Source organism: Dysidea avara, chromosome 10 (genome assembly GCF_963678975.1).
Source record: "Dysidea avara chromosome 10, odDysAvar1.4, whole genome shotgun sequence".
NCBI lineage: Eukaryota > Metazoa > Porifera > Demospongiae > Dictyoceratida > Dysideidae > Dysidea > Dysidea avara.
The window spans coordinates 20663143-20689914 of NC_089281.1; the positions used below are offsets into that span (position 1 = coordinate 20663143).

Below are 26772 nucleotides of genomic sequence, written 5' to 3' on the forward strand. Positions count from 1 at the left end.
CTTTATGGTCCCAATAGCCCCTCAATTTCATCATCTCCTACTCTTCAAGTTGGGGGAGTAGACATTTCAGTTCAACTATCTCCCCTTTAGTCTATGCACAGCCCCAAGGGGCCTTTACAAAGATTCTCAAGCCATCAGTGGAGATGCTCAGATCTCTGGATATTCGACTAGTAATTTATACGGACGATATGCTATTGATGGCAAGCTCTAAGCAGAAGCTATTGGATCACATCCAGATGTCATTGTTCCTCCTAGAGAACCTGGAGTTCATCATCAAACAAAAAAATCTATCCTGTCTCCAGCCCAAGAAATAGAATTTCTGGGAATGACAGTAAACTCAGTAATTATGGACCTGAAATTACCAGGGGAGAAGATCAAAAAAATCAGGCAGGAAGGTAACTGTCTGCTATCCTTGGAACAACCATCAGCTCAATTACTCCTTCAAGCTCAGCACCTACCAGGAGTTCTGAACACAATCACGGACGAGGAGCCCAGAATATGGTCAGACAGGTTGGAATGGAAGCTTTCCCCAATCCTATTCCAAGAAGTCAATCGTTTGGTGGGACCATTGTCCATAGACCTGTTTGCAAGCAGATTGTCATCTCAACCCCCAGTATTTGTGAGTTGGAGGCCAGATCCTCGGCAGCAGCCACAGATGCACTTACTCAGGATTGGAATACTCTTCCACAGAAATTGTATGCCAATCCACCTTGGGGTCTGATAGGAAGTGTCCTGTCACTAGTACACACCCAAGGAGTTCAGGAGCTCGTGCTAGTAGCACCAGTTTGGAAAGCCCAAGCTTGGTATCCCTTGCTCCTCCAAATGTTGGTCAGAGTACAATTCTTATTCCACAGTCTCCAGACACAATACAGTCAGCGTGTCAGAACAATCTACCGGACATCATACCACAGTTAGCCATGTGGATTATATCCGCCAACAATGTGAAGACAGCCACCTTTCTCAGACAGCAACAAACCTTGTACTCTCATCACGGAGAGACAAGTCCAATGGATCATACAACTCCTCTTTCAGTAAATGGGCTAGCTGGTGTGGTGAACGGAATAGAAATCCTTTTTCAGGTCCTATAAGTGATGTAGCCAATTTCTTAGCTGAGCTCTATGAACAAGGCTACAAATACAGCTCATTAAATGCTTACCGTTCAGCCATTTCTTCAACCCACGACAAAGTTGATGGCCACCCCGTTGGGCAACATCCTACAATCGTGAGAGTTCTAAAGGGAGCTTACAACACAAGACCCCCTTTTACCCAGTTACTCTTCTACACGGGAAGTGTCAAAGGTCACCTCTTACATTGTTGTCTCGGGTGATAACAAGTCTCTGTCATTAAAAATGTTGTCACACAAATTGGTTGTGTTACTAGCTCTAACAAGGCTGTCAAGGTCCAATGACTTATCCAACTTGAGTTTGAAAGCTATGAGAATGCTACCAGATGGTGAGCAATTTAACCTAGTTTGTTTATCAAAACAGTCTCGTCCGTCCAGGCCCCTCAAGCCTTTCACATTCCCTTCATTCTCTTCTGACAAGAGGCTATGTCCAAAGGAGGCCCTACAAGCATATGCAGCAAGGACAGAGTCCTTTAGGGATGAAGGGAAGGACAAGCTTCTCCTCTCATATGTCAAGCCCCACAGTCCAATATCTTCATCTTCAGTGGCTAGATGGATAGTTACCCTGCTCAAATTAGCTAGGATAGACACTGACACATTTAAGTAACATTCAGTGAGAAGTGCTTCAGCTACTGCAGCAGCATCAGCCAGAATTACAACAAATCAAATAATGGATGCTGCTGATTGGAGATCTGAATCTGTTTTTGAGAGATTTTATTACAGACCAGCCAACAGTAATTCTGTGGGACAAGCAGTGCTGTCCTCATCCTCAACAGATTCTCTACAAACATCACGTTGATATGTGATCCGAGCATTCCGAAATGTAATTACCTGAATGGCTCAGATCACAGAGCGATTGCTAGCTATTCTGGATTACATGAGGAATGTGAGGTGAACATATCAACTTCCCACCCATCCCTTTACCCATCTACATGTTCAACCTGTCTTGTTTAAGGAGCAGAGCCTCCAAGTTAGATAGACATAGTGAGCAGAGTCTCCCTACCTCTAAATTGCTCCAATCAGCAACAATATTATAGCCATAAAAAGGCTGATTGGTGTGAACACGTGGCAGTACTTATATGACAGTCATAGTGATGTCACTTCTTGTTTTTATTATTGATCCTACACAAACTTGCTGAAATCGGAAACTAGGCCAAACACGTTGATATGTTCACCTCACATTTCTCATGTAATCCAGAATAGCTGGCAATCACTCTGTGATCTGAGCCATTCAGGTAAATATTGCCCAACCCTATTACAAAGCAAAGTGATTATTTCACTTCATTTTCAATACCACTACAATTCCCATAGCATTACAAACGAAGAACAATAAGAAAAGTGTCTCTGCCAGTCACTACGGAGATTCTACAAATGTGATAGTCAGCACAAGAAGCCATAGACACACTACATGCAAATCAACACCTATACGGTAGTGAAGAAAGAAATGGGACATGAAGTAGCACAAAGATAAATCCATAATGCATGCATTGTAACTGCTGCGGTAGGCAATAAAGCACGTCTCAAACCAAAGTGTCATCAAACAGTGAAGAAATCAAGCTCATAGTGTTTGTCGTTTTCAGTTACCTTGGTTTGAAGGCATCAGTTTGTAGCAGTTAGTCAAGTCAGCGAAATTTCTGCTAAATACTATTCCAGGTAGCCATGGTTAGCATCAATCCTTTCCATAACACTGTGATTTGGCCACAAAAATACCCAAATATACTTAGATGTCTCCGAAAAAAGCCAAAAGTTTATGAAACAGCACAGTAGTATTGAAAAATAATGATCTCAGTGTACATAAGAAAGAGAGAAAATTGCATAATCATATGAGGTACGTGTATTTGAATCACTACCAAGAAAATTCATTAAACATACCTACAAATTTTTATCCATCTATTACATTGTTCTATAGAATGTATATGGTGTACACGTTAAGTATGTATGGTAGTGATGGCATCAAGGTTGTCTAATTTGTTTGTCCTAGGTAAATTACACAAAAGGATTCCCCTGAATACTTCACTGTATAAAGTATAGTTAAATTTCTGTAGCTATAATCAGTTGTACCCATGTATTGCTATGGATACATGTACATACATGTAATGGCTATAAGGAATGGACATGATCATGAACACAACCCACTAAAACAGTCTACGTATGCACACGCACACACACATTTGTGAAACAACAGAACATGTAAGAAGTCATAGACCTCTTCAGCAAAAAATAAACATCATGTAATAATTGCCAAGCATTGCATAAAATTAATACAACCACATAAAATGGTAGCTACAGGTGAAGAAATACCAGTTAATATGTAGTGACTATTACAAAACATATTGTACATACTACACGAAGTTTGGTAGCTCTGGCCTCTCAGATCAGTACCAAACAATCCAAACAACTAACTGTTTTTCTATGTTATATGCATCCCAGAGCCCTGACAAACCTCAGCAATAGTACAACACGTAGCTTTCCTAACTAATACACAAGCCTTAACACCTGGCATCATGCATGGCTGCGTAAATGTCACTCACACGTCATAGGGTTGTGACACATAACCACCTCCTGAGGTAGTTCTCTTGTTAAAAACAGTTCCCATAATGAAATGCCATTAACAAATTATGATGAAACTTTTGGAACACAATATTACCAAGAGTGAATATTCACTCTTGATATTACACACATGCATTATATGTAGTTGTAAATCAAGGGGGTGTCATGTCGCACGCACTGTTGGTAGATTACAAGAAATATTAAATATTCCCATTTATCGATTGCGAGTTGCAAATTTTTGTCTTTGACCAATGACTTGGCACAAATCTAGTGGCCTTGGCAATTGATTTTGATTGCAAATGCAGAGCAACCTATAGCGAGCATTGCATATCACCCCCTTGTAAAATAGACACAGAAATACCACATACACTTCCTCCTGATGTTGGTGCTTTGTAACAAGCCTGACCAAGTTGACATACTTCTCACACTCCACCATAACACTGCGGACTTTACTATCATCTAATGGCAAGTGTGGCACTTTGTCAACAGACACAACATCCAACTCTTCGTCTCCTTCAACCTCAAGGTCCTCTTGTATACTGCTACCCTCTACAGCTGGGTCTAATTTTTGCCGCTTGCAGCTATTCGAAATGTCATCCTGCGATTCTTCTACGCCCTCTTTTGCAAAGAGATGGATGGTCGGCAAGGGGTGGCACAAATTCACGAACTTCAGGTTTCTAGTGCCGAATACGTGCAACTTTGGATAGCTGTGGTCATGCACAACAACCTTTCCCCGTGAGGTATCTGTTTCTCGCTCTTCCATGACTTGTTAACGCCTTCGACGCGACGTAAATAATGAATACTCTAATTTATTCGGTCAATATTCTATGTAAAGCGCACTGCAAAGTCTTGCAATTTCAAAACGCAACTGATCACCTGCAGGAGAGTTAATATGGCTTTTCTTGCTTGTATTACAGCTGATGGAGGCGTCCCTTTATTTGTGCGATCAAAGGGAAAGATTCCACAGGTGAGTGTAATTACGTATGCAAATTAATGTGGGCGAGAAAGTTAGATACTTATAAATCATCAGTGTTGGGCAAGTTACTTTGTAAAAGTAACTAGTTACATATTACATATTACTTGCAACAGAACTATTTAGTTACAGTTACATATTACCCATAAAATAAAGTAACTAATAATATTACATATTATATTACTTTGTTTCCACAACCTTAAGCTGTCACGTGTGAAACTACCACCTTATCACGTGACATGATTGCGTTGTTGGACAATGTACAAATCTTGGTTATAAGTAAGAAGCTAGTGAATAAGCTTCATTCAATAGGCCTCGTTACTCCATTGTGGTTAGGCGTTACTCAGAGGATTACTAACGAGATTAGTAACTTCGTTACTTTTAGTAATAATATTACGTCATATTAGACTCGTTACAGTAATTATATTACTTAGGTAACGCGTTACGTTTGTAAGTAAAGTATCTTGCGTTATATTACCTGTTTTCATAGCGTATTTCGTTATATTACTTTGTTACCACAAAAGTAATAATATTACGTAAAGCGTTACTTATGTAACGCGTTACTTATGTAACGCGTTACTTATGTAACGCGTTACTTATGTAACGCGTTACTCCCAACACTGTAAATCATGTACTAATAAAGTACAAGTAGCAGGGTTATGCTGTGACAGCAAATAAGTATGCTAGGTCGGACCATTTAAAAGTCAGTTAACTCAAGTTTCAGAGGAAAATAAATAGCTTGCTGCCCTCCAATCATATGAAGAAATTTGCTACATTAGGGTCCGCAATCCGAAAAATCAACTTTTACAAATTGATCCCCCTAACATTGTGGAATGTTCATTGTAGCAGCCCATTGCTAGATCTACCATGAAACTGGAGGAACGATTGTTGTCTTCACAGAAATATTGTTTTTAGTATCTCACAAGATGCAACGTTTATTTTTTAAATTTTGTGCTCCACACAAAGGACAGGATGAAACTTTCTACTCAGCCAGATCATATCCAGAGTTGTTGTAGTTAAAAGTATGCACAGAAATAAGTAAATGATTTGCTGGGTGCCCGGCACAGGGTTGCTTTCTTTGAAAAAACAGACAAAGAAATACGAAGTTTCGATTTCAAACTGCCCTACCACCCAGGGTAAGAGAAGCCAACTCTTCCTCATAGTGTTTCGATATGATTGGGTGCATAGTCTGTCTATGCTGTTAGTTTGGAAAAGATCTTAGACTTCTCACCATCTGGGTGACGAGCGTCAAAATTTTCTGCAGCATTAAAGAATTGTGTCGCACTTTCTAGCCATTTCCAGCACTTCTGCATTGACTAAAACTATAGCAAAAGGTGTCCCTGAACGTTTGGTAGCAGCGGTTGTCAATTATTATTTCATCCACAGCTTCCACGCCTCGCTCTAAGCTATGCATCAAGGGAGGCAGCAAAATCGTCCAAATTTGACTTCACCTCTCATGCTGCACAGCAGCTTCAAATCTTTACTAGATCACCCTACATCATTATGGTACAAAACAAACCAAAAAAAGCATAAAATCTTTTATTTTCAATTCCAACTGGGTGGAGCTCCTATGAGCTGCTGGTATACTGCATCATATGAAATCACAACTGCTACTACTACCAAACATTTTGAACCATCATTTATCATCATTCTAAACAAAATTAGGTGACCACTGTGATATCAGAAGTACTGGAAAGGATATTGGCACCATTGAGAGAATCCCTTGAAATAACGCCCGAAAATTTTGACGCTCTTCACCCAGATGGTGAGAAATCTCAGATCCCTTCCAGACTAACAGCATGGACAGACTATGCATCCAACCTTATCACATCACTATGAGGAAGAATTGGCTTTACTTGTCTTGGCTGGTAGGGTAGTTTGAATTCGAAAATTCATGTTTCATTTTCTACTTTTTGAAAGAAAGCAATGGGAACCCAGTGAATCATTTGCTTATTACTGTGCGTGCTTTTTAACTAATAGATAATATCTAGCTAAGTAGCAAGTTTTATCCTGTTCTTTGTGTGGAACACAACATTTTAAAAATAATTTTTGCATCTCACCAATAATATTTCTGTGAAGAAAACAATCATGCCTCCGGTTTTATGGTGGATCTAGCAATGGGTTACTACAATGAACATCCCACAATGGTGGGGGGATTGATTTGTAAAAGTTGATTTTTCGGATTGCGGACCCTAGCTACATGAAACGGACATTATTGTGCTTAATCATGGAACACTGTAATTAAAAAAGCTAGCCTGCAGAACTAATTCACAATGCTTTTGTTTCATTGTAACACTTTTGTAGTGAAGGTTAATGGGTGTCAAGACGTCAAAATACAATTCGCCATAGAAAAAGTAAGTGATTTTCAACCTTAAAATGACACACTTAAATTTCCTCAGATTTCCTTCTGCTATAGCTCATTTTAATCACTATTCACTGCTCTTTCCAAATCTGGTCTGGAATCTGAGGTATCTATCATGTGTCGTGGGTTATATGCCTTATTATTACGTGCACACACAAAATGCTCAATACAAAATGTATGGGGAAATTTGCTATAACGGGTCGGTTTAGGCCATTTTAACGTGCCAAATTTTCTTCTGGCATCATTGTACTCGCAGAGAGTTGCTCTGCTCATATCACTCCTGGAAAAGTTACTAAACAGACTCGAGGTACACAATAATTAATGTAATTTTTAATAGTTTTTCAATCGAAATGTATTGGACATGCCTGTTCCAGCTGGCATTTTTGCCATGAACAAAAGTATAGCAAATGTCCACAAACTTCTTGATATGTTGGAACTCTGATTTGTTTCTGCTATAGACAGTACAGAGAGTTTACTATCTATGTTATCAACTATTTCTGTTGAACTTCCTTTGTTGCTATATAGTGTACAGTAACTAGTGCATGTAGTAGTACGATGTCAGATGCACAATACAAGATTTTAGTGAACCTTAAATCACAATTGATCTGATGTTCATATTTGGTCATGGTACATGATATAGCTGTGTATATTTAATCAACCACCCCATCTAATATGTATCAGATGTGTATCAGCTATGGTTAAAATAACTGATACCAAAACCAATACTACTTATGATGTCACTTGATTGCTTTTCAAGATGGTGACATGCTTAGTGAGTACAGATTGTTACCGAAGAATATTTCTTCGAAAGAAGCCAGTGATTATGATTATGATTATTAGTACAGTTGAACAAGCAGTAAGCCACGAAAAAAGGTTCATTGAAGCATGGATAATGGACGGTAGGGTAGGGGCGTCTATTATCCATGATTGAAGCCCCGCTTAATGAATGATCCTTTTGATTGATGGCCACGAAACCATTAGCACCCTTCAATGTTAACTATGTTGACATTGTCATACCATATCTACATTTGCAGTAGATGTATATATAATGCATATATAAGAAACAGCCAGTATTTATAATGTGCTAACTTACTTGATACACTTAAGGTGTATGCATGATTTACACCAATAAGATTTGTTATATGCAAGGCTACTATTAATGGTTTTGTGTAGCGTATTGCATGTGAATCATGCTCTAGTTAATAATTAGCTACAGAGCTAATGATAATTACCCATAGAAATAAAGCAGTAATGAGGTCAACTACATCTGCAGATATACTAGTCAATGTTTAATTCCTGATTCGGTTATGGCTATACTTGAGTCATGGCTATAGGGATGAAACATCCACTAGTGTATCTGCAAGCACTAGGGTATAGGCGACCTCGTTGTTTCATTACTTTTATTTCATGATCCTTTATTGAAGTTAAAAAATCCTATTTTCTATAAGTGATAAACAATATGCATAGTCTATAATACATACCAGTGTTAAAATGGGAATAGAGATTGCTGAAAAAGTAAAGAAACAAGAGTCTAACAAGCCAGCATGTTAAACACACAGAGATCTCTATTTGGACTCAATGGATATGGTAGAGAATAAGGAAAACAGTAGTGGGGGTAGATAAGTATATTGAGAATGATTCTGTATAAATGTTTTTATTTGAGTCCAAATAGAGATCTCTGTGTGTGTGTTTAACATGCTGGCTTGTTAGACTCTTGTTTATTTTTTTTTTCAGCAATCTCTATTCCCATGTTTCAATTTTTAAATCGTTTTTGCTTTACTGTTAAATCCATTGATGGATAGCTAACATGATAATAAGAGGTGCTGACGGTGCTTAATATTAATAAACATGACTGTATATCAATCAAGTCAGTCATCATGTACATCATAGTAGCTGTTAAGTAGTCAGCTAATATTATCATAGTTAACAAACACCAGTGTATTGTTTTCTTACGTAGTTTGTACAATACAGCTTAAATATATCCAACTATATAGGCAGTGTATAGCATGCTGTGATCAGCAGTAGCATGGTTTTTGATATATGTGTGCCCTTGTGCAGCTATGTGATCACAATAAGTCAAGTAGTATGGGTGGTACACAACAACATTGTTGCTGTATGAACTTAATATGCTGTGGTAAAAATATTGGTAATGATATATATATAGGATTTCCAAACGAAAGTGTTAACATGAATAGATTGGAGCACACATCAACACGTTGGTTACTCTTGAGTCACATATCAAAACCTACAAGAAGCAAATTTGCTTGAGAATCTGAGTTAGTTACTGGACAGGCAGTTTATACTGATTTAACCAACCCAAAAGTTTCATGCATAATCTAATTTACATATATTCCATTTGGTTCAAGTTTGATTCCAGGAAATTTTATTCAATGATTCTGAATGGTTGCAATATGCATTTAAAAATAGGTCATGGACATGAAAAATGACATAAAGGTTTTTAAAAATGTTTTTTGTTGGTTCCTTTTGTCTTCATATTTTTCAGTGGACCTATTAACTTCTTAGGCTTCTTTTGTGGTTGGAGGAGCTTTCTAAGGTGGTGTTTAGGTGAGTGTTCTATTAAGATTTTTGGCAGCAATCTCTGTTGTGAACCACAGTATATGATATGACTAAATGGTAAACTGGTATATTGACTAATTACTGTTTAACTGTACAGCTCGATTTGATCTTCTCTTCTTCTTGGACACATGATCAAGTAACGTATATCATGAGTAGTTCACTTACCTTCAATCAATTGGTTGTGGCATATTACTGTTTAACTGTACAGCTCGATTTGATCTTCTCTTCTTCTTGGACACATGATCAAGTAACGTATATCATGGGCAGTTCACTTGCCTTCATTCAATTGGTTGTGGCATATTAGTAGAGCGGCTAAACGAAAAATCATTAACTTTTTGATAAAAGCACCAAACTTGGTACAACATTTGCTTAATTCATACTATTTCATTAGATACAGTGCAATTAAAATCACCAATCATATCATGCTCAAAAAAACCTGACAAGTAAAATCAATAGAAATTGTATTTGGGAAATGTTCCATAGGAAGTATACTGAGATTTTGCAACTGAATAGACAAGCAAGAGATGGTCACATCCAAAAGCTGATCAAGGGTGGTGTCCATCCAGGTCATTAGCTTGCATGTTAAGAAACACGGATGGTCATGGTATATGAAACCATAGATGTGCATTGCATTGTTTCTGTTGGATTGTGCCTGTACTTTTAACACTGAAATATTGGCTCCATTAGAAGTGTTTAAAAAAACAGTTTGTTTTACCACATTTTGAGTGATTGCATCTGTAAATACTTCCATGTGATTTAAGCAAAAATGAAGATTATGAATACACTTGTATGGTTTCCTGACCAACTAGAAATTGGCTTATGACCCAATTTAAAAGTTTCAAAACATGCCCTGTGGCACCATATCTCAAATGATTTAGTATACCTTACTCAACTTCTACAGAAAATTTGGTGCTTTTATCACAAAGTGAACGATTTTGTTGCTTAGCTGCCACTACTATATCTGTGCTCAACTCATCCATCTTAGCTCTTAAGGATAGTCATTCCTTCTGCTAGGTGATACATGATTATAACACAGTTACTTAATACAGTACACAGGTCCTGTGTATTTATTACGTTTATCACGGAGGGGTTTCCAGAGCCCCCTTTTTTGGTCGATACTTTTCTATATCTAGTTTGCGACTCATATAGAAATTGTAGTGTTATATTTGTACTTCATTAAATGCAAGAACAGCTCACTACTTCAGCTTTCATGCAAACATTGAAAGATAAATATTCCTTAACAAGCAAGTAACATTGGGAGCATCCATTGCACGACAATTGCTTTTAGAGGTGCCTAGTACATTTGTAGTAATTGGTTGTGAAAAATGCATGTTAAATCAGCATTGTTACAACTGAAGCTGTGTGTAGTGAAAGTAAAATTACTTGAATCAATCAAATGGCTGTGAACCAAACAATCCTTTGCATCCTAGCCACCATTTTCTGAAGTTGTGTAGCTAGCTAGCTAGCATCTACATGCTAAATTCAGAAAATTTAATGAAATGGTGGTCAGGAAGCTACTTTATTGCTAAATATTGTGCCTTTTCTGGTTAAATAGATAAGTTTGTTAAATTTCAGTCTTCATAACATCAAAACTTCTTCAACATTGGGGAGCTGTGCTCACAAACCCCTGCATCTGAGATCTAATAACTATAGCTGGAAACCTCCTTTAGATATTTCTAGAACTGCCTCTATTTATTGCTCTCAGTGGAAATTAGCTATCTCGGACATAATAGGTCATTAGATGGTATTCATCATCTGTAAATGGCTAACCATGTAACATTTGCCTCCAGGGATCTAAAAGAATAAGAGGCCCTGAAAATCCAACACTAATCCATGCAGGTTTGTTATTTAGAGCTAAAATTATGTTAATGCTATATATTTAGTCTCCATAAGGTACTACATTTCTGTGCCTTAGATTACTAAGCAACCTGTTCTTATATGTAAGTACAATAGCAGATACAGTTCAGAAGGAAACCAGTTTTTGAATGTATAGCTTAGATCTTTTTGCTGTTTAACATATTACATACATGTTGTATGCATAGTTCCAGTTCCCTAAAACTAGACACCAACTTTTAATTATTGCATACTGTGCTAATTAACGAAATTTTAAATGTTTGGATATATGTAACTGCTTTGAAATAAAAGCCATACATATGTTTTATAGTATCTGGAACATAGGCTGTTACTACATTCATAAGCACTCCATCATTAATACTACATCTTATGGTTGAAAATGTTCAGCAGACATATGTGAAGCAGGGCAGTACTATTATAAGCTTTTTAATCATCTGATATATGAAATATAGTATCTGGTTTAGATGTATAGATAAAATTGCTGCAATGTAGTCAGAGATGAAGCAGCAACTTCAAGATTAGTATAAATGTAGCAGGTATAGTGCAATTAAAAATTGTTAATTTAATAATGAAGTAGAGTTCCAGCGAGATATGATTGGTGGTGTGCGATATAATTCCTATCACGATTATTGCACACAGCATATCACGATACAATATATATCACGATATACAACTCATCACTCAGCTAGTTTATTTACACTGATGACACTTGTAGCAGTGATGTACTAGAAGTACAATACAACATGGTACATGATTAGCATACAACATTGCAAGCTCTTTTTATCAAAAAAAAAGTACATTGTACAATGATATCTTGGGTATATTTTTCTCTAATTATAGCTAAAATCTATACCTAGGCTTATATCATGGTATAAAGATTCTATATCATATCACGATATAGAAAATTTATCACGATATGTATCACATATTGCACATCACTAGTGGTGTCTTTTACAACATAGGAAAATCCTACACGGTATAATATGTTACTAGCATCATCTGGCATGGCTATGGTATAAAATCTATGTACCATTATCAAGAGTTCATAATATTTGTACAAATATTATGAGCTCTTACCATTATTCATATCTCTATTTTTTATTGCTGGAACCCTACTTCATTTTGATTGGACTAGTTTGTCAAATTATTAGTTATAGCAAAGCTATAATATACACTTGTGACTGAGAATGCTTTATTAGAGTATCTCACTGCTTATCTCAAGTGCGCTGCATGATAGTGGTTGCCATGTCTTGTTTTCTACAGCAAAACTGCAATAAGTGGCTATAGAAGCTACAAAATTATTTGAAACACTTATAAAATATTATGGTGATTAAGAACGTGCTACTTAATGATCAGAGCGCAACAACCATTGATATGGAATTAACTCCTGGGTATGGTTTCCTTACATGAATGAGAAGACAACTGTGTAATTGAAGTTAAAAGAAAGGCAAAGGACAGAAGGCAGACACTCATCAAAATCTGCTAAGGCTCATGCCACACACGAGTTTGTTATTGTGGCATAAAATCGCAGCTGTTTGCTGCTTTGTTTGCCTTGTGACTATTGTCAGGCAGGCAAGAAGGTAAACCCAACATCAGGTTTTGGCAATTTTTAAAAATTCAATATTAAATTTTGGCTTTCTGTAAGGGTTTTCTTCCTAGATTTGATGTTTGACACACTAAGACTATTCTCTAAAGGTGATTTTCATTGTGTATGTTATGTCCATAATGGTTTTAACAGCAGCATTTTGGTGGGCACCGTTAGTTTTAGAGGGAGACCCTACCTTACAGTACTATGTACCATACTGTTTGATAGTGGGTGCTCTTAGATAGCAATAAAAGGCAGCTGCCTTCATATAGTAATCTGATGTTTTCCACATACTTCATAGTAGTCAGTGCCACTAGACTTGGTCTTATAGTCATCACACATATATTTTGTCTACAATTTATGTTAGAGTAGGCCATGCAGTATTTGCAATTCATCATACATATCAACAGCAGTTAGAGGTATGGTTGTGAGAAGGGTCTCCAATTAGTTGTGGCGATAATGTACATTAACTCGACTGTCAAGACTATTTGCCTTCATTGTTAAAGTCAGGAGTATATTTGCGCCTTTGGTGCTTATAAAAGTAATTGTAAATGTTCTGTAAACAATGATGAATATGTCCTGATCAGTATCAGACAATTGATTTTTTTTACTAATATAATAGTTCTCATCACTAATATAGGGCCTGGTTAATACTTGTAAAAAGAGAACCTTAATTCCCATGCTGCACATATTCTGTGAAACTCCCATGCGATGTACTTAGGCTATACAACTGTCATCGAATATTTGTTTAGAAAATGGTATGCATAAAATCTGTTGATCTTTGGAAGATAATGAGGTCTTTAAAATGCCCAAGAGACCTCTGGAGAGGTTCTCTAAAATGAGACCTCCTATCTCCTCAGTTGAGGGAGTCACCATCAAGCACACCTCACTAATGATCACTGACGTGCTGAGTAGTATTGCAGATCTCACAATTGATCACTGATCTGTTATGCCTCCCTCAGGAGGCAGAGCAGATCAGTGAGCTTCTTTTCATATATAACAATGTAGACTTTAAATACATTTACTCATCTATTTTGCATAATTTATTTAATACCATGCTAGTCAACAATGTCTGGTTTTGATTGTGGATTTCAGGCCACGTTCTTCTAATAGTCAGTTTTGAACCATAACACCATATCCCCTGTGTTTTTAGTTTTTCAGTTCACTTTAGGATTTAGAATTAGTTGTAAGATCCTTGTGTTTGATATCTGATCTATGTAAGTAGTTAAATTACATAATTCATTTTTGCACTGCATCTTCTGATGATATGCAGTATGACTTGGCACATATAACAGCCACAGAAAGATGCAGGGAAGAATTTTGTATTTGCTATACTATATTCATCACACCTGAGCTAATTTGTCAACAGGATAAGGCGGGCACTGCTGATTGGTGACCTAACCGTGAACTGTGTAGGAGTGCAATAGTACCTTCTAGAATGTTGTAGTGGAGTTTGTTTTGCTAATATATCTAATCAACCATGAAATATTATATATATATATTTTTAGTGACTTAATTCTTTATTCAGTGCATTCATTACATTATTAAAGGGTGTTAGACTCTCCTTAGTTGAGGCAACTGATTGTGTAAGAGTGAGTGTTGTGAGTAATTAAACTAGCACTTAATTATTAGTAGTGGTATATTTCTCATGTTGATATCACTTTCCATTGTTGGGTCACTCGTAAGTGCTGTCATATTATATGAAATTGTGTGTAGCTATGAAGCAGTATGTAACTACACAAAATGAGCTACATACACTAAAAATTATGTGCATTGATGGTTTGTGTTGAAGTGCTTTGTTAATGTGATAGAAACTCACATCATGTGTCCATATCAATAACACTACAATGATTACTAGTATGGTAGGTATCACTAGGTACTTGTATGTCTGCCTATCTAAAGCATTGATAGTAATAGTTTTTTATGTTGAGGTATCCGTTACTTAGCCTTCATGGTACTAGTTTTTTGATGTGCTAGAAAGCATCTACATAATATTCATTGCTTTTAGAGATGCTTATAAAGTCTGCCTGACTTTTTCATTTACTACTTTAACACAAAACAATCGCGTAATGATAATTTTTAAAGAAATAAATGATGCTTCAGTGAGCATGCATTAGGCCATCTATGAATGGATTAAAGTTTTGAAATAACTAACAACAGATCTGCCATGTACAAACAATGGAATCCAGCCAAGACTAGTGGTATGTGTACTGTATGTACATGAAACCTCACACCTGATGTTAAAAAGTCCCAATTCTGAAGTTATGTGCAAAATTACCTTTAAAATGTGTGTTAACGCTTTTGAGAATTCTGATAACTCAATAGAGGTTTTCAGAAGAATCTGAAAATACATATATTTACAGAAAGCCATTACATTTGAACTTACATCATGTAATAGCCACAATGTTTTATGGAACCTATGGATGTATAAAACATGGGACGTTCTATTAGCATCTCAAAAACCACCAGTGCGAATCGGCTACTGAACAAATATGTTGTTAATCACTATATACCCATATTGTGTGTGGAGTATTGTGGCTAAAGCTGCTTAACTGTGGCTGGTGGGGCAAATTTCACATTTGGCCAAAAATTTCTTGGCGACTAAAGCATACTTAGTCACTGACTTTCTTCAAAATATAGCTCTGGATAATCTTTTTTTACCATACTGACAAACATCCATCCTTCACTGTTTCTTTGAAAAGTCTCTAATAACCATTGCTAAAGTCAAATTACAAAAATTCATACATCCGGAAGTCTGAAGCATGTCATCTATTAATTTCACACCATTTCCAATATTTCCCGTAGATTGTTGTGGCTGTTACGTGATATAAGGTCAGATGTAATGGCATCTCGTAAACATACATGTTTTCAGATTCTTCTGAAAACCTCTATTAGAACACTCACTGCTTTGAACAGAACAAGCTCGGTTAATTAGAAAAAAGTTTGGATTATTAACTGAGATTCCACTGTAAAAACAAAGTGTTGTTAATGTCTTTAGGTAGCAGCCACAACCCAATCATATTGCCTCATTAGCCATCCACTCATCTTGTAATGAAGTCCATACTGTCTAGTAATTGTTCTGTACATTGTATGTATTATTTTACTATCCCACTGGTAACCTGCAAGAAAGCTGAAGGTTTGTATGTATAGCTGGGGCAGGGGTATATGGAATTCCTGGGGTGTGGGCTGGGGTATGCGGAATTCCTTGTAGGTTCAAGTTATGCTTATACAGAAGGGTTGTTTATCAATATTTCACTAGGATGGCTGGTGAGTGCATACGTAATTTAGTGGTGAATTCAGACAACACAAAACCATGTTGAGTTCTACTGAAAAAGTCTTCACATTTTACAGTAATATCCTCTGTTGTGCAACCCTTTAGCAATCCAATGCTTGATCACAAACAGACAATTTGGTCAAAGCCTTACTGGAGAATAAAAACACATGTGTTTGATTTATGGTATTCTCCTGTGTGTTAGAGAGACCCTCAAAATATGATGTAATCCAAATTTACACGTAGCTTGTGGTGATACAACTATATGATATCATAAACCACAACACCTAGTTTGTCATCTTTTCAGATCATTTGTGTACTATTATGGATTATTCTAGTCATCAAATTCGTCAGTTAACCTTGTTACTTAATAGTGTAAACTACACGAAAAGGAAAAGTATCTAGTCAGTTGTTTATCCACTCCCCTAGACACTGATATTAATGTGGCAAAATTGGTAGTAAAGTTTAACTACAAACCACATGTAGACCATGGGATTCAGAACACGTAATGAGAATACTGGAAGTGGTAGTTAGTTTAAGAGACTTTTGAGATGTGTGCTTCCATGCATGCCAGTATGTGCTTTGATTGACTGTGTTGGTTGAACTGGACAGGCACTGAGTTAAATACACTATATGGTGTCTAAGACCACAGACCATACATGCTAGTACATGCACTTTGATTGGACTGAATTAAGTTATGGGTAAAGTTTACACTATAGCAGCACTGAATGGATTAACATTTTCAATAGTACATTTTCCTCTTTACTAGAGGTTCTCAATAGTAGGAGAAAGAATTTGTGTTCAGTGGTATTCAAAAACTTTTGCAAGTGTATTCATTTGGAGTTTTCAGACATTAGATAGTCTATACAATTTACCGCTTATTAATTATTCCATTGTTTTGTCATTATCAATGTTAACCTGATGACTGTAACAGTCTAATTATACTGTAAGGTCTCTTCAGTCTTGATTTATGAAGATTCTTTGCTTTTTGGTAGCGCTGTTTCAGCTGTTTTTACTAGAATATCTCAAAATGTAACAGCAGTTCATTTTGATATTTATGGTGTCCTATAACTTCACTAAAATTTGTTAATTTATCCATTCAGTGTTTTCAGTCCTGTAACATCAAACCTATACACTTATCATCAATTATCACCAGCAATTGATTATCAATATCTAACTATGACCAAAGCAGTCTGATTGTGCTGCTGAGTCTCTCCAGACTTGAGAAGTTGTACTTCCTACATTCGTTGCTTTGTGCTGCTATTTTATATGCTTAGTTGTGCAACTTGAGTGTACAAACCAGAGAAAATACACTATGTAAGCAAGAACTGCAGGCAGTTCTTTGTTGTTTTGATCCCATATGTTGAACAATGTACTGTCTATGCACTTAATTTGCAGCTGTGACCACATACCTTGGAAGCCACAAAGAAACCCAGTCCTTTCCTCAACTGTAGTTAGTGTTGATGAGAAAGATCACAGATAAATGCATAATGTGCACTGTGAGAATAAATACTCAAAGTGGTGATTATTATACCACAACAAAAAGTACCATTCATAGCTGTCAGATTTACGTGTATATAAACTGTTTAAAAATAGTAGGGGAAATGACCTCTTATCTGTGATCTACAACTTACATTTCATCATGTTCATCATGGTTGTTTATGAAATAACCATCCCATATAATTACTACCTGTGATCTTTGCTTATAGCTGTTGGCATATTTCATTGTATATGAAAAACATGTTCAGAAGATACAATGACTCTGGCTTCTGGTTTAGGAAAGTACCACTTTGAATAATCTATAATAGCATTACATGACCACATCATTGTGCTGGTATTAAATTTACCTTGAGAAGTTACTCATGTCAATATCCTGATAATTATGTAATGCTACTTTGCATGAATGAAATCAAAATTGCCACATGGATCAGGTTAGATATATACATTATCTCAATTTGTAGCTTCCATTCCCAACCATTGGATCACTGAACGGTGTGCACATCTTCACTGAGAACCAGGAGGCTGAACTACTGAACAATACAACTGGGGACAGAAAAGTGTTGTGGAGATGTTATTGTGACAGGTTAGTTATTGTACACATGTGTTGATCTATTAGAGTATTTTAAAAGTAACTTGAGTAAGCTGATAGTATGAGTTCTCGGAAGTGTTTTGTAGGTTCTTAGTTGTGAGATAGCTACAATAGATCGAATATCCCACCTTTGGACCCTGAATAAGTAGAAATTTTATGGACAAATAAGGTCGCTCAATTGAAACGTGCTGTCATACGTCAATGACGACGCATTAATGAATTGAAATTGTTAGGTAATGTATTTGTATTGACGTTTAAGTGATTTAGTCTTGGGCGTTTCAATTGGATAACCTAGTCTGCTGTTTATTATATTAAATTCAAGTCATGTTGTGAAAGGTGTGCAGTTTCCTTTCACAGTCTTTGCTACTATAATACAATTAGAAAATATGTACACCGAAATGTGTCACACTGCTCTACACATACAGTGGTGGTGGCTTTTTCTTCTGCTAATTTCTTGTGATAAACCATATGTCCCTGTCATTGTGGGTAATGTGAGATAGTCAACAATGTACAATGTTATGTGACTATTCAGATGATGTAATTATCTGTAGCCAATCTCTTAGCAACTGTGATTTGATAGTCATGTTATTACTAGGTAGTTAATGTGGTAGTTTTTCTTGTTAAAAATTATGAATGAGAGTGATGACAGGATGCAGACAGGATGATAGTAATGCTGGTGGGGATGAACTTTTTATAATGATGTCATGAACAGGAAAGTGAAACAGGTCATGAAAAGTGTTCGTTATGCTGTTCACCTTGTTTAATAACTAATACAGGAATAGGTGTGTGTCCCTGGACAATTTACAGGTACTGTTAATAATATCTCAGGAGTAGAGTTAAAATCGTGGTTAAGTCTGATTTTGATTTTTAACATATACTTGTACTTATGTTAATTACATTTATGCTAATCCAATAGCCTATCAAATATTCTTGGTAGTTTAGCTGCATTTGTTCCGACTGTGAGAAAATCATAAACAACTGTAGAACTTCTAATCATTCGATCATAAGGAAGAATTTGTGAGATGTTTTGCACACTCACGTTTTCACTGTAGGCATACTTATATGTGTAGGCATGCAGTATTATGTGCATATGCAGGATACATGCTACTGCAAAGAATGGGCATGACTTATGCCAGACAATATGAAAGTGTGGAGTACAGGATTTGTAGCCGTACAGTGTTGAATAACAGAAGATGTAATTTATTAAACAATGAAGTACAATTAAATTCTATTTACTGGAACAATTCTGAAGACTGTCATACCAATTAGTATGGAAAGGCTGTGCATAAGCAACCAATTCATTTACTAGTCAGCATTGGTAGTCATCAAGGTGTGTACGTTGGTGTTTGCTCACAAGGTTACACCTCTTAATGTGATTCAATCATCTCTACGCAGTCATGCGAAACATAGTGTTACATACCAAAACTATGTGACAGTAAACAAACTGTTACGTGTAGACAGCATCTGTAAATTATGGTAGGATTCCAAATTTGATTATTGATTGCTGCAGGCGAGATTGGATATCACAGCTCTTCAATGGTGAAAAGTTTCTCAGGCGTTTTTGCTTGAAAGGTTTCTAATTGATCGGTAAGTGATCAGAGCTTTGATCATTTGACCACTTGAAGTCCATAAACCCAGCTTTTAGTAAACACAAGATGATATAACGCTTGCATAGTACATAAATATTGTGCCCTTTAAGCTTTTATTCACTGCACAGTAAAGATCAAAAAACAAAAAAAAAAGATATTGACCAGTTACTAGACCTATGACTGTTATGTAATTGCTGCAAATTTTAATGGTCTAGAGTTTCATCGTATGCAAACAGAGAACTACAGAATTAAGTAAGATTTGTTAACATTGGTTAAATAACTGGATTAGATCCACTAGGTCTTTGTAGCTATGTAATATAATTTGACTTTTGTCATAACTACAGTTATGTTAATGTTGTACACAGTACACTAACTAATACAAACATTATATACATGCTTAACTGTTTGATATACAGTATCAAGTTGATTCTGGTCACTTCACAGAGCAGCCTCTATTCAGATCATCATGTTCACAATCTTCTCAACTGTATTTTCAACTCAATGGTTAGTTAGTTGACACTCAAGTGGAACACTTCTTATAAGACTAATAGTTCTATGTGACAATAAAAGATATAATAGTCCACATGATGCAGCTTGACCTATTCAAATACCTGCAAATGTTTGTTCTTGCGTGATACCACATAGTATTATTCAAAGACCACTGTACATGACTCTAGTTAAGGTTTAGTCACATCAAGATCACTAACCAGCTGTTATCATAATCACTTTGTAAACCTCAATAGTGATTCACTAACCATTACATGTACAATGTTGTGAATAAGTGACCCATTTGGAGTAAGGTACTCTTTGTGTGATAGCTGGAAGGAACATGAAACTGGTAGTTCAGGCATAAAAAGGTAGTTCAGGCATAAAAAGGTATAGTTCAAAGTATTTGTTAAGCAAAATGCTATAGATGTTTCTGGTTTACTTTGTTCATATTTTTCTCAAAGCTTATACACGTATAAACCTACTGCAAATATTCATTCACGTTGTTTTGCAACAAAGAGTAACCCAAGTAGTTAGTTTTGAGATAACAGATGTTATTACTGAACTTCAAAAACTTTAACGAGGCAGCCCACCAATTTGCTATGTATACAGAATAACTCAATTCCTGGATTACTTGCTCATTTATCTGCTGGTCCTATAGTTATTTTCACTTGTTTTTGTAATTTTATCTCAGTGTGTCTGTGTTTGTTAATCTGCTTTCTGCTCACGTAATTATGGTATATGGACCGGCTGACATTATGAAAGGTGAAAATGCAACTGAAATGTTTAGTGTTGAGCCTATCAGTATATTGACAGCTTTGTAAATATTGAGGACAAACTTTATTTAATAGAGAGTGGGTGAGTTGTAGTTTACACGGTGGTGACTTAAGATATCCAGTAAGACTTTTATCAAGCATTGAAGTTTCCATGAAAATTATAGTCATAAAAAGTTTACACTTAGCTACATTCCTGTTATAAAAATTTGATGTGTATGTCTGGATGGTAGAGTAATTTCTTGGTTCCAGTCACATATATACGTACTAAGCAATTGGCTGATAACAATTATTGAAGACTGATTTAAAACCATTAAATGGAATCCTCCGCCAAATCAAACTGATATATAGCTACATACCTTAATGTCCGACACTTTACATATGAATATAACTTGTGACACCTAAAACCCATAGATGTGGACTGGTGGTTAGTACATCTGTTATAGTATACCCGACACCTTCATCAATGATGCTGCCACATTACATGAAGTAATATAGTGACAGTTTAGCTGGACGTACCACAGTAAACAACTTATATAAATATGACATATGAGGCTTTGTTAGTGCATAATATCTTACAAGTACTAGGAATTGTACGCTGAAGTAGGGATTAAATGTCCACTAGTATATCTTCAGGTGTAGGCGACCTCCCTTGTTTCACTACTTTTTATTTCTTTGATCCCTAATTGAACTTAAAATTCCTAATTCTACACTGAAGTAGGGATTAAAGTCCAAACCTTTATGATCACTAATATACAGTACTATTGTACTGTATGATAATAACCACTGAAAGGTACATGGTTGAAACCTTTTCCTGCCATCACATCTTCATAGCTCTTCTGAAGTATGAGGAGTGTATCTATGGGCAGTTCAACTGTCACATTCTGTATTATTCATATTTATTTGGATATTTCATTGACTGTTTGATGTGTGTAGGATGATCAATATAGCAGCCATAGCAATAAATTTTTGAAACAAATGTTCCACTGTAGCCAATAATTTATAAATTGGTTATTCAATGCTAAGACAAAAATAGCATTGTATGTACTAATTGAGCTATTTAATATAGTAAACAGGATTTATAGCTTCAATTCTTCAAGGGAATATTTTACATGTTTTGTCAGTGAAAGAGGTGAACAAACAAACACTATTATTATTATCAACATTGACATACATTATCCTTGTTGTACCATCAGGTGCTGCTAATAGGATTACATGAATTAGAGAATCCTACTAGTCTGGAGAGGCTCAAGAAAGATCTTAAGGTGGTAAATACAAATTGTGTATTTATTGCAGCAGCAGTTTTACTGCTTATAGTATAAAAGATGTTATGATATAAAAACCAATTAGTGTTTGATTTATGTGTAGCTAACAAGCTGTCCGTCTGTCTACATTCCATTGACATAATATAATTATCTTGCCAACAGATGCATGTTTCGAAGTAGTTGTTATGACAAACAAAGTGCTCATTATCTCCTGTCATGTATTTGTCTTCTACAACACATTGAATGCAAGGGTGCATCAGCTGATTTTTTTTTTGTTAACTGCAAGCATTAACGCCTATATCATTCAATTGACCCATGCATTTACAACCTAGCCTATGCAAGGTGTTTTGTGGTGTAATGGTTGAAATTACTAACTGATTAGCTCAATATTCCTGCTCAGAGTAAACATTTTCCCTTCATCCTTGCTATACTTTTGTGCTAATTTTTCTCTGCTTATGCACTTCTCATGCAACTCTTCGTTCCTTTTGTGAGTGCCTTTTCAAGCATCTTTTTCTATTCTCCTCTAGATCACACAATAGCTATCCAGCAATATAGATAACAATAGATAGGACACCTTAGGGCAATACTATCCATACACTTCAATACATTTATCTAATATGTAGGAAGCAAATTTGGTGGCTACAATATACATCTGTATAGTATACTGTGTGGGGACTGAGTTAGTCTATTTACAGTATTGGAGTAGTCATATCATATGTATTAACACCAATCATCACCTATCAACAGTTCTCTGTCTTCAGTAGAATCAGGCTAGAGGTGTATATACAACACAAATATTATGAACTCTTGTTGAATAAGGTCAAGCCTTTCTTCTAAGAGAAGCCTGAGGTGTTACTTGCAGCAGTGCTTTTACTGAATGTACTCCAGTTAGACACTCTCCCCCACACAAATATTATGAACCCTTGCTATAACATCTCTGTCCTTGTGGTTGGGTGGTTGATTGTGTTGTTTACAAAAGTGGGTTGGTGTGGTTGACCCTTACAATTATGATAATTATTGTTACATATTCATTACTTAGCAATATTCATTACCTAATTGGTGTTGTACCTTCCAGTGTTGCTATGGTATTATTGACTTGTTACTGGACAGTACTGTACTATTGGGACCATTAGTGAACTGTGTGGATGTGAGTGCTGCTCCTTCTGACCCCAGCACCTTACAGGTAGTGTGTTGTTACAAGTTAAATTTGTTAATAGCTTAGTTGGGATGTGTCTTGTTGGAGAAGTTGGAGAACTGTAAATGTAATACTCTTAACCTAAGTGTGTTGTTACTGCTGAATATTTCAAAAACATTGGAATGGATACTTTTTGCAGAATACTTCAAATTCTAATTGTGTCTGAAAAATTGAAAATTCAGTTTTGTTAGAAGATGAATGGATTTGCTATAAATGAGTGGAGAATTTACCAATCTGTCAAAACTGAATTCCTTTCAATTTATGTTTTATGGGAAGATTTTTATGAGCCTTATCCGCAATTACGTCACAATGCAAAAATGGCGAAAAGTGTGGGGGCCTTTTGTACAGAGAGCCATTGGGAAGAAACCAAAAGCAGACCGTAGGACTACTCAAGAAGTACGAAAATGCATGCCCCTACATAGTAAGATAGTTAATAAGCCTCACCAGAGTTTTCTCATGCTTTCTTCACGTGGAACATCTCGAAACGTTATCCCTTCCATACAAAGTATCCCACTTGGCCCCCACACTTTTCGCCATTTTTGCGTGATTTTCGCGTTGTGACGTAATTGCGGATAAGGCTCATTGGAGACACCTGTGTTGACCACCTAGTACATTATGAATTTTCCAATTTTGTAAATCTTATCAGCGTACACATAGTATACATACAGTTTTGGGAGTGTTACTTTTATTGTATTATTGTTATTTGTACTTTCAAATTCCAGGACTGCTTGGACGGTTTCACAGAGTCGGTGCAAAGCAATTATGGTTGTCTCTTCGTAGGCGGAAATGTTGTCGTGGCTACACCTAGCTGGTAATAACTTGTTACAGTGTAAACAATGAAATAAGCTAAGGGTGTACCATACTACCTAGTACTTACGTAACAATAGTTGTACCATACTAGATTAAACATGCCTATAACAGTTTAATGATACCGGATGTTCAGTAGTATGAATTCTGTTATTTCTTTGGTTTAAGGTTTAAGCTTTATCAATGAGATTTACCAAATATAAACACAGGTTACCACATGGGCTATATATTCCAGTTGCTAGGCAGATGTCCCACAAGTCTCGAAATCTCTTGTATCCCCTTGCTACTATTATCCATGTTTACACTTGAAAGAGCCTGTATACAGTGGAACCTGTTAATGCTGGGAGCTATTGAAAAATGAGGATGTAATCTTGACACTCAGTATAACATGCCAAGATTGATAACTTTTAACTTACCTTGAAAATCATGACACTTTGATAATCTAGACATTTGGTCAATTCTATGATGTCCAACACATTACATAGATTCTACTGTATACTTGTGCTCTCTCATACTTTTTCTTACAATCTATGTAGGTGGGAGCTTACTGCATTAGAGAAATGTCTCCTATCAAGTTTAGTTTATTCCCTTCCACCAGCATCATCATATGAAATACCAGTTTACTTGCCGGTGGCTAGTAACAAGGTTGCATATAGATTGCTCATTTTTCAGTTAATGGAGTCCATCAAAGTTGCTGTGTTGTGTGCTGCTGAGCCAAGTCTGGAACAAGCTCTTTCTCATGTAATACGATTTTGGAGTATAGTCAGTGACAACCTGAAAACATTGTCTCATTCACTTCCTCGTAATTTACCATTAACACTCAACTTGGGGTCATCAATTCTAGCATTCTTGATTTTGAGTGCAGACACTCACAAGTGTCTGTCCAGCTTTCACTCATCTGGTAGTACAGCTTCTCAAAGGAGCTTCCTTAGTCCAGGTATACAATATGTGTGAGGATATTATCATTGAATAGCTGTTATATTGTACAGGGTACCAGGGTACAATGAGCATTGATGAACAAAAGAGTGTGTTGCTGCATTTTTATAAATCAACTTGTGGCTCTATTTTACCTGCTGTAAATACAACAACTACTTCAAGCAATTCATCCAGTAATTTACATTCTCTTCTGGGCCACAAACCAGTTGAGACCTACACCATTCATGAGGTGTGTGTTGTGTTATTTCTTGTGATGTGAGGATTGGCAATCTTTGTACAAATACTCTCATTAATGGCTTTCAAACACTTATACATAAATATGCAAACACAGAATCAACTGTATGTACATTTACAACAGACCAGGAGGCAAAAACCAACTATTAGTGCTATTATGTTGCCATATCATTAAACTATTGATTTTAGACGTCAGTACGTAACAAAGTTGGTTTTGAGAGTCACTCCGGCTTTCTGAACATGTGACAAGCTGGTGACTAGGATTGATGAGAAATAATGACACAAAGGTGGATGGCTTGGTACAACTATAGCCTAACATTGTCTGTATTGAGTTTGATATTTGTATAGCTCAAGAGATTGGGCACAGACCCATATAATTTGTCACTAGCCTTCTGTACCTTCATTTTAAAGCCTAAATTGTGCCCACCCACTTTCTCCAATTTCCACCCCACTTGTGATAATACTAAACTCCTGAAATGTTTTGTCTGCAAACTCAGCTGCCAGCTAATTGCACAGAGAATACTTTGAAAAGTGATAAATTAATGCATAGCATAGATCACCCATTGTTATTATTGGCAATGCTACTAGTGTGTGATCGGTCAAGAGTGGTACAGTCTTGAACATTTTAATGAATATTCTTACAGATCAATAATTGTTTAAACTTATATATAATCATGATTAGCCTTAGTTAGCATAATTTTATTACTGTTACAGGGTTATAAATGTTATGCTTTGGTGAAGGATGAATACAGTTTATTTGTATTGTTCAATGATACTTGTCCAACATATGCTATTGGGTAAGTGAGTTGTATCAAGTTATACAACATTTTGTGTGATGTGTACTTATAGGAGGTTATCACACAATCTTTATGATGAACTGATCCATACATCACCATTCAGTGTTAAACAGTAAAGTTTATGTATAACATTTTATGTACAAATTTAGTTGTTATGCACAAGAATGTTCTGTGGATGTATGCTCACACAGTTAAAGGGTTTGTTCTAATACTACATACATCAAATCATCAAAATTTAATGTGTGTTCTATTAGAATATTTTATAGAATGATTCAAATACACTTGGCCAGTAAAATCACAATTATC

At 36.1% G+C, this 26772-nt stretch overlaps 3 protein-coding genes across 6 annotated transcripts in view; 2 read left to right on the forward strand and 1 right to left on the reverse strand.

Moving 5' to 3' along the window:
• The window catches only part of LOC136237160 (KAT8 regulatory NSL complex subunit 3-like), a 35705-nt gene extending 31211 nt beyond the window's left edge, over positions 1-4494 (reverse strand). Inside the window, exon 1 of the mRNA XM_066027467.1 lies at positions 4042-4494. Within this exon, the coding sequence (XP_065883539.1) occupies positions 4042-4436 (395 nt within the window). The 5' untranslated portion in view covers positions 4437-4494. The remainder of the gene's footprint in view (positions 1-4041) is intronic.
• The window catches only part of LOC136236841 (uncharacterized), a 71981-nt gene continuing 49703 nt past the window's right edge, over positions 4495-26772 (forward strand). The window contains exons 1-2 of the mRNA XM_066027073.1: positions 4495-4640; positions 18257-18378. Of these exons, the coding sequence (XP_065883145.1) occupies positions 4566-4640; positions 18257-18378 (197 nt within the window). The 5' untranslated portion in view covers positions 4495-4565. The remainder of the gene's footprint in view (positions 4641-18256; positions 18379-26772) is intronic.
• LOC136237162 (protein fuzzy homolog) lies at positions 19048-26652 on the forward strand. 4 transcript variants are annotated; one of them, XM_066027471.1, is made up of 11 exons: positions 19199-19432; positions 19481-19714; positions 19895-19971; positions 20390-20477; positions 22429-22500; positions 23573-23680; positions 24415-24503; positions 25036-25436; positions 25489-25664; positions 26384-26466; positions 26519-26652. In XM_066027471.1, the coding sequence occupies exons 4-11, from the start codon at positions 20475-20477 to the stop codon at positions 26580-26582; spliced, it is 996 nt and encodes a 331-aa protein (XP_065883543.1). In that variant the 5' UTR covers positions 19199-19432; positions 19481-19714; positions 19895-19971; positions 20390-20474; the 3' UTR covers positions 26583-26652. The 4 variants fall into 4 exon arrangements, with proteins under 4 accessions (XP_065883545.1, XP_065883543.1, XP_065883542.1 ...); XM_066027473.1 differs by lacking the exons at positions 19199-19432; positions 19481-19714; positions 19895-19971 and adding an exon at positions 19048-19191; XM_066027470.1 differs by lacking the exon at positions 19895-19971 and having other exon boundaries at positions 19199-19714.

Bases quoted from the DNA above. Each gene is read 5' to 3' on its own strand.
- LOC136237162 (XM_066027473.1), top strand. The intron at 22,501-23,572 runs GTAAATACAAAT...TGTACCTTCCAG, and splicing joins TCAAGAAAGATCTTAAGGTG to TGTTGCTATGGTATTATTGA. The intron at 24,504-25,035 runs GTAATAACTTGT...CAATCTATGTAG, and splicing joins GTCGTGGCTACACCTAGCTG to GTGGGAGCTTACTGCATTAG.